This window comes from Benincasa hispida, unplaced genomic scaffold, assembly GCF_027475165.1.
Source record: "Benincasa hispida cultivar pf3 unplaced genomic scaffold, pf3_genome.v1.1 HicScf832, whole genome shotgun sequence".
In the NCBI taxonomy this organism is placed as follows: domain Eukaryota; kingdom Viridiplantae; phylum Streptophyta; class Magnoliopsida; order Cucurbitales; family Cucurbitaceae; genus Benincasa; species Benincasa hispida.
In genome coordinates, this window is record NW_028326968.1 from 11,287 (window position 1) to 20,263 (window position 8,977).

At 28.1% G+C, this 8,977-nt stretch overlaps 1 protein-coding gene across 1 annotated transcript; it reads left to right on the top strand.

The window, feature by feature from the left end:
* The first annotated feature begins 2,446 nt into the window (after positions 1-2,446).
* On the top strand, positions 2,447-8,977 carry LOC120074499 (sugar transport protein 13-like). The gene is made up of 4 exons (XM_090310276.1): positions 2,447-2,714; positions 3,299-3,624; positions 8,298-8,422; positions 8,527-8,977. The coding sequence occupies exons 1-4, from the start codon at positions 2,576-2,578 to the stop codon at positions 8,843-8,845; spliced, it is 909 nt and encodes a 302-aa protein (XP_090166402.1). The 5' UTR covers positions 2,447-2,575; the 3' UTR covers positions 8,846-8,977.

Sequence of the window (8,977 nt, forward strand, 5' to 3'; positions counted from 1 at the left end):
GACAAATATATGGCTTATTTGAGAAAAATACTCAATGATCTTTTGTTCGAAATGAAGATTGCTGGAATGCAATTAAACTCTCACATTTGCTAAGTAAGAGGAAGACCATGAGATAATAAATGAAGAAAAGTATTAATTGTATAGACATGTGGAGGATTATTTTAACAAAATATATTAACTTTTGAGTATATTTCTAGACTTTTAAAAAACTTACTTTTTAACCTTTAAGCCATGATTTTTTTACAAAAATTTACCATTTTCTTCCGTAAAAATAAATGATGAGCATTGATTTGGTGCTCATGTGTATTTATATATGATATTATTTATAATTTTACAAAAATAAAATATCGTTGTCATTATTGATTGGATCTTTAAAACATAAATTTAAGATTATTTACATAGCCTAGTTTTATACATAAGTTATCTTCTATATCAATTTACATGAATAATATCGTGTATGTATATTTTTCTATTTTTATATATTAGGAATCACATCAAACTTCATCTTACTCAAACGAGAAATATATATATATATATATATATATATTTAGTACTACTTTCACAAAAACAAATTTCAAAATTGTATGATATAAACATAAAACTTTTAAAAACTTAAAAGTATAATGAAACAATTTATCTAAATATTTTGTATAGGTTCACCTAATAATAACATAACTTTTTTTTTTTTTTTTTTTTTGTAAAGTGTAAAATTAAAAAAGTAGTCTATATTGGGTCTGGTTAACATGGTTCAAATTTTTTTTAATCAGTTTCCTAGTTAATTTTATCCGTCTAATGGAAATTGGTCAATTCACCACTAAATGCTCAACTTTATGATTAAAGTTTTAATTTGGAGAGGAACATAGGTTAACAAGTACAAAAACATATATTGTCAACTTTGAAATTAAAACCTTGCCTTTTCTCCTCTATATTCGAAAAATTTTAAATTAAAATTCGACTTAGTTTCAATATAATTTTTATAATTTTAAACTTTTTTCAATTTATCTCTATAATTAGATTGAATCTCCAAACCGTCTATTTTTTTTTTATTTTAACCACTTGTTAAATTCACTTTTTATAATTTTACTCCACTCTAAATTTTAATGAAGTTAACTAACACAACCAAATAACAACTATCATCTTATCACCGCAAAAATTTGTAACCCAAACTATTTCAATTTAACAGTTTTTATAATGATAAAAAAAATATACTTGCAATCTAAGAATTTGGTTTAAAAGACTATAGGTGAATGATAATTGACATATATTTTTTAAAAATAAACTTGTTTAAAAATTATTTTGATCTTTGTATTTCAATTTTTATTTATTTTGGTTCTCATGATTTCAAAAAGTTTATTTTCTTATCGGCACTTTTTTAAAATAGACCATTTTAATCTCTTCTATTTCATTTTTCTCAATTATTTTAATAAAAAAAATTACTATAATACTTCATTCGAGGGGTGTTTATGGATTGAATTGGGTTGGATTGAAAGACTTTTTAGACTCAACTCTTAGGTTGTAAATTCCTTCAACCCAAACAACTCTTATTAAAAAAAATATACCCAACCTAACCCAACCCTGAAATATTTGGGTTGGGTTGGTTGGGGTTAATCGGGTCATTTATTTAAAATTTTATTCTAAAAAAAGAAAAATGTCTAATTTAATATTTTCATATATTGAATTAAGATTAACTACTTAATTTCAATTTATATAATGAAAATTTTCTTTCTAAGGTGCAAAAAAACTACTTTTAAGAATTGTTGAAGAATAAATTATTAAAAAAATATTGAAATTAAAAAAAAATAAAATCGATATATGTATAAATAATTGTGTTATAAGTAACAAAAAAAATATATATTTTTTAAAATTAGTAATAAATTCGGGTTGGTTCAGATTCGTTTGAGTTGTGAACTCATGCTCATGAACCAACCCAAACCATAAAATTTTTACTTATTGAACCCAACTCAACCCAAACCGCACGGATTGGGTTGATTGATTTTTTCAAGTCATCGGATTTTTTTAACACTCCTACTTCATTCGCTATAAATTTCTTAATATGTAGCCTCATGTTTGTATTAAACAATTTTACTTATGTATAAAATTTATGTTAAAATTTTGCAATTATATATAGATCAAAATAGTCACTTTCTAATAGTGTGCTTATATGTTAACTAAATCGGATGTCTTGAAAATTTTTGTTTTATATATTAGAGAATGAGAGATTCGAATCACATATATGCTAATAGTTGCATTAGGCTCGCTTTAACAACATTTTGGAACTTTGGGATAAAAAAAAAAAAGGGGTGATTAATTTTTATTTATGTTGCCACGCGGCAAAATCCTGGCGGAGGCAGCGGCTGGCGCTGGGCACTCGCCGTGCCTCCTGACAAGTGCAGTCTGTTACTCTGAATCTCCCTCGGCCTATAAATTCCTCACGCCATTTCTCACTCCACACACCATTTTCTCCTTTCTCTCCATTCTCTCTTCATCATTATTTTTCTTCTTGAATTTTTCTTACTAGCCATTGCTATTTTCAATAGGTGATCGTGTTTAATAAGAACACACAGTCACCGCAACCATGCCTGCCGGAGGATTCTCCACCGTCACCAAGAATGGCGGAACAGAGTTCGAGGCCAAAATCACTCCGATCGTCGTCATTTCCTGTGTAATGGCGGCAACCGGCGGCCTCATGTTCGGCTACGACGTCGGTGTTTCAGGTCACTACTCAAACTTTCTCCCTCTCTCTTTCTTATACTTTGAACAACAACACATCGCGCTATATTTTATATATACAACTCACCATGGTTTCAGTTGTCAGGAATCAGGACGACGTTTCTTTCTGATTTAGTTTGAAATTAATATCGATATGATTTCAAATCTGAATCTTTGTACACACAGTGATTTTGTGATTATTGATGTAAATCCTCAACTTATGGCCATTTACGATCGCCTGTGTATTTCTATAATGACGACGACGCGATGTACTTGTACTTGATTATACCACTCGATTATCAGTCGCCTTCTTGTGGTTTTTCCTCTTTGATCAATTTTGGCTAATTGAAATTCTGAACATATGGCTATTATTACGATTGATCGACTGTGTTCTGAGATGACGACAGTTACAGTATATTTTGTGCTATAAATTAGCCTAAAATTATAGAAATATAAATTAGCGTAAAATGTTGAGATTTTAATTTGCTAATTTATAGAAAAACGACGATGTGCTGGATCGATTACCTTACCAGTAGGCCTTATTACGTTTTTTTTTTAAAATCAATTTTTGGTTAATCGATAAACGCAGGAGGAGTTACTTCGATGCCGGATTTCTTGAAGAAGTTCTTTCCGGTGGTCTATCGAAAGACGCAGCTGAAGGAAGAAATCGATAGCAACTACTGTAAATACGATAATCAAGGCCTTCAATTATTTACGTCGTCGCTGTATTTGGCCGGTTTAACGGCGACTTTCTTTGCTTCCTACACCACCAGGAAGCTTGGAAGAAGGTTAACGATGTTGATTGCGGGCGTCTTCTTCATTATTGGAACCGGCCTTAATGCCACCGCTGAAAACCTCACGATGCTCATCGTCGGCAGGATCTCGCTAGGCTGTGGGGTTGGGTTCGCCAATCAGGTATATTTAATTTTACAAGTTCTGATTGGCATTAGATGGTGGGTTGGTGGAATAAACAAAACGTCCAAATTGCGTCTTTTTGTCTTAAAAATTTTTAAATTCATGTTTTGTCTACAAGTAATAATATTTCACTTTTTTTTTTTTTTTTTTTAAATATGATTATTTCCAAATATACAAAAATGATCCAACTTACTCACAAATATAGCAAAATGTTACTACCTATGAGACAATGATATTTTGTTATATTTAAAAATGTTTTCAACCGTTTTATCGTTTAAAACAATTATCATTTTAAGTAATATATCATTCTAAACATTGTTTTATAGTTTTTTTTAAGGTAAAATAGAGTAGAGGAATTGGAACCCTAGTATCTAGTTGAGCACATTATTTTATATATTAAATATGGGAAATTTTCAAACATAAAAAAAATTAAGGAAATTATTTACACAAAATAACAAAATTTTAATTTTCTTTGATAGATGTTGATAAAAGTCTAGTGTCTATCAATGATAGAAACTAATAAAAGTTGATCATTGGTAGACGCCGATAAATATTTACTAGTGTTTATTAGTTTTTTTTTTTTTTACTATTTTTATAAATAGTTTGATATTTTTTCTACAAAATTTTCCTTAAATTATAGACATGACCTATATAGTACTTTATGGTCTTTGGATTTTCAGAACTTTATCCTAACAATGATCTATTGTGTTTATGTCTTTTGATCTTCATGGTTAACATAATATCGACATCTCTAAACATGAATAAATTAATGAACATGTTATATTGCCAATTTTTTATAATAGATAATTTGTTAGCATTATCAGTTCCTAAACATTTACATATATGTGAGTAATTAATATTTAAGATTTTTTTTTTCTTGAGCCAAGAATATCTTTCGAGTTAAATTACTTAGAATTTAAATGTTTGGATTAATGAAAGATTGTATTTTGATATATATGTAAAATAATTAATATTTGAGAGTTAAATGTCTCTATTTTCTTTTATAGATTTTTCTCAGGTAAAAAAAAATTAAATTATTAGATTTATATATATATATATATATATTAACTAATAGTGAATTAATTTGTTAAAATTAATTTAGACATTAAAAAGAGTCTATCTTCAACAAGGATACCAAAAATCCTATAGGTCCTGGGATTTTTTTTTCTTATATAATAGTTACCTAGGTTTAAAAGTAAACATCTATGTTACAAAACATGAATATTTTATATCCTTGCCAATAATATGTATCTCAAAACCTATGAAAAAGTTGAGTCTCAGGATTATCTCAAATAGATTCATGAATTTTAATTTCAAAAAATCTAATTAATTTTTAAATTAAAAAAAAATTGTGTTTGATACAGAATATTTCTAATAAATATCTCTGAAATTTCAATTAAGTAATTCATTTTTAAAATCAAAAGAACTATTATTAGACAAAGGAATCAAAATATCAGTCTATCAGACACAAAATTGATCATCTTTTTTTTTTTATACAAAATATGAATTTTTAAAATATTGAATAGAATCATCCTATTGAGCATTATATCTGAAATTCATAAATCTATTTCTATACTATTAAAGGTTAGTATTTATTGCCAAAATTAGTTTGACTCAGCAACATTAGTATAATGTTCGTCTCTAAAAATCTAAGGTTTCCTTCCATCTATAGTAGTTGTTCCAAAAGAAAAAAAAATGCTTATTAGAACACCAAGTTAAAAATCTATTTTGGACATGAAAATTTCATCGGAAAAACAGTGTAATACTTAACTTGTTTTATTTTATAAGAAAGATTTGGGTTAAAACATATTTTTAAAGTTAACCTTGTATCTAAGTAAAATTTTAATAATTTTCAATTATTATTTCTGATAATTTAGATATGTTTGATAATCATTTGATAAAAACTAAAAATTAAAAGTTAAATAGTTATCCAATGACTTTAAAAAATACATTCATACCAGAAAAAAGAGGTAAATATTTATACATTCTTGCAAACATAGAAACTTACTTGTTGTCAACAAAATAAATAAATAAGCAAACGGGGTCAAAACAAGATGAGATATCGTATGGAAACCTAAAATATTTTGCTCATGTTTCAACAGTCAAGCAAAATTTTATTTGAATTTTATTTCTACTTTATTATTAGTTTTAATCCTTAAAGAAAAATATTGCCTATATGTTTGCTAAAGGAATGCCCCTAAGACCATTTAAGTTAAAAGGTGTTTTTATCCCTGAATTTTCATGAAAGTAACACTTTAGTTCTTAAATTTTAGTCATTAACGATCTAATCCTTATACTTTTAAATTTGTAACTAATCTTTGAACTTTAAGAAGTAAGGATTTAGTCTCTACACTTTTCAATTTGTAATAATTTAGTCTCTATTGTAAAAATTTTATTAAAATTAAGTGCAATTTTTATTATGTAACGGATTCCCGATAATCAATTTTATCAATTTACACTTGTAAGAACTTTCTTTAAATCATACTAATGTTTTTACAATATGGATTAAATCTTTACAAAATGTAAAGTATATGGGCTAAATTGTTACTTATTAAATTTTAGAGGCTAAATTATTAAAAATTTAAAAATATAATTAAATTATTATTTTCATGAAAGTTTAAGAACCAAAATTATTTTTAAAATAAAAAAATTATAATGTATATATCCTAAAAGGTGATATATGAAGATAACTGTATGTGCATATGATGGTTTTTTTTTTTTTTTAATTATTATTATTAGCTAACATGTAGGGTGTATATCCAAATCTCCACCTTTTTGGTTGAGAGGCATGCGTGATTATGTCATATAAATCAAATTTTAATAATTTATCTTGTTGATAATTTCTTGTAACTTACCATCATTTTATAGTTATTTATAAAACTGAAAAATGAAAAACAAGAATTAGAGCTCTTCATCATATTTTAAAGTCTACATATTTCTTCCCAATTCATGGTTCGTTCTAGAGAGGTTAAATTTTATCTATATTATTCCTTGTCCTTGTTAATAATGGATGGTACTTATTATAATTTATTTGAAAAGAATGTGACACTGATGTAGACAATAATATAGTGCTGTTGTGACCAACAATTTCTTTACTATTTTTTTCCTTTTCTTTTTTTAAAATAATCTTTTCTGTATATTTATCAATATATAGTAAGACCAATTAGAATCAAAGAGCTAAGGTATTAAGGGGGAAAAAAACAGAAATATAATTGAACTTTTCAAAATTCAAATGGTGACCCATTGGAAGCTTGTGAATTGTAAAATAAAGTCTCTTTTTTTTTCTCTTTGCTATTAATTTTTCACATGAAGCCGGGTACGTCACCCATTTGATTTCTTTCCACACCTTTCCTAAATACTTTATTTATTATTATTATTATTTAAAAAAGAACACCTATCCTTAATACAAAATAGTTTTTTTTTTATAAAGTATTATTATTAATTTCACTCTCTTGAATGCCATGATGTTGCTGTCCTTTCATTAGCTCTCTAGACTTCCCTCCACCCGACGATCTACAGTATCTCCAACAACATAAATACATACACATGCTCTCATATTTATATCAAAACTTTTCAGGAGTACATCTTAGAATTCAATTATCTTTATGTATCTAATTTTCGTCTGATATAAAAAACTTAAAAAAAAAAAAAATTCACGTTTCGAATTATAATTAGACAGTTTAATAGAATACATAAAGATAGATACATCTCATAATGGACCTAAATATTTTTCAATCAAATTTTTATTTTAATAATTTTCAAATTAATTCTTTTAAAATATATTTTTAGTCCAAGGTATAAAAAAGTGAATATATGCACTTCCAACCTTGGAAGACTAATACTAGAGATGGCTTCCTTGCCACATTTTTTGTAGTGTCTGTTTTCGAATGAGGGGTCAAAAGAGCTTTTTTGGGTTGGAAGTTATCTATATGAGGTGTCCTCTCCTTTATCTTAAGACCTTAAATATTTTTAGTTTTCTTGTGTTTTAATATGTTTATCCTTAAAAAAATACTCAAGATGCACAAAGACTGCATCCTAATCTGAACACACACATAAAAAAGGTTGGAGTTATCTAGCAAGGTGTCTTATACTTTATCTGAGGACCTTATCTGTTTTTAGTTTTCTCGTGTTTTAAAATGTTTATCCTTAAAAAAAACACTCGGATGCACAAAGATTGTATCCCAATCTAAACATACAAAAAGAAAAAAGTTGACAGTTATTTAGACAAGGTGTCCTCTACTTTATTTGAGAGTCTTATCTATTTTTAGTTTTCTCATGTTTTAATATGTTTGTCCTTAAAAAAAAGTATCCTAGTGATGCACAAAGATTGCATCCCAATCTAAATAAAAAAAAAATGTCATATGATAAAATATGATTGGACAATTAGACGAGATGCACAAAGATGGTTATAGCCTAAATGCAAATGAATATCTATAAAAATTTTGAATTTGTATGATCAAACCTTCCAAGAAAAAAAAAATTTGTTTAATATTCTTTAATTAAACTGGATAAAAGAAAACTAAAAAGATGAAACTTTACTGTAGAAACAATAAACTTAGATTAAAAGGGAAGATTTATTTAGCTTTTCGTTAAATTTTGTAGATGCATGCCTATTAGTTTCAATTATCTCGATCTTTCAGACTAATTATTGTGGAAATCAATGGTTGAAACAGGCAGTACCACTGTTTCTATCGGAGATAGCCCCAACCAGAATCCGTGGAGGATTAAACATACTATTCCAGCTTAACGTCACTATAGGCATTCTCTTTGCAAATCTGGTCAACTATGGCACTGCCAAGTAAGTTCTCTCTCAACTACAGAAGAAGCATAGCACAACCTTTCATTTCAACATTTGAGTTTTGATTATCAAAAAAACAACCCATTTTTCCTGTATGCACACAGAATACAGGGCGGGTGGGGTTGGAGGCTGTCGCTGGGTTTGGCCGGAATTCCCGCCGGCCTCCTAACTCTAGGGGCTCTGATGGTAGTGGACACTCCCAACAGCCTCATAGAGCGCGGCCGTCTGGAGGAAGGCAAAGCGGTGCTTAGAAAGATACGTGGGACTGATAATGTGGAACCAGAGTTCTTGGAGTTGGTAGAGGCCAGCCGTGTGGCTCGAGAGATAAAGCACCCTTTTAGAAACCTCCTCAAGCGAAGGAACCGCCCCCAGCTCATCATTGCTATTGCCCTGCAGGTTAGTATCATACATAACCGTTGTTGAATTCTTCTCTAGAGATTTGAATTTTACCATAAATACTATTTTGCTTGAGTTTCTGCATAATTGCAATGACATTATATACTCTCCGTGTCATATGATCTCCGGCAATTTTAAGTTGTGTATATATCTTGGTTG

Coding starts and splice junctions, on each gene's coding strand:
- LOC120074499 (XM_090310276.1), top strand. CDS start 2,576: ATGCCTGCCGGAGGATTCTCCACCGTCACCAAGAATGGCGGAACAGAG. Junction 2,715..3,298: donor CTACGACGTCGGTGTTTCAG/GTCACTACTCAA, acceptor CGATAAACGCAG/GAGGAGTTACTTCGATGCCG. Junction 8,423..8,526: donor GTCAACTATGGCACTGCCAA/GTAAGTTCTCTC, acceptor GTATGCACACAG/AATACAGGGCGGGTGGGGTT.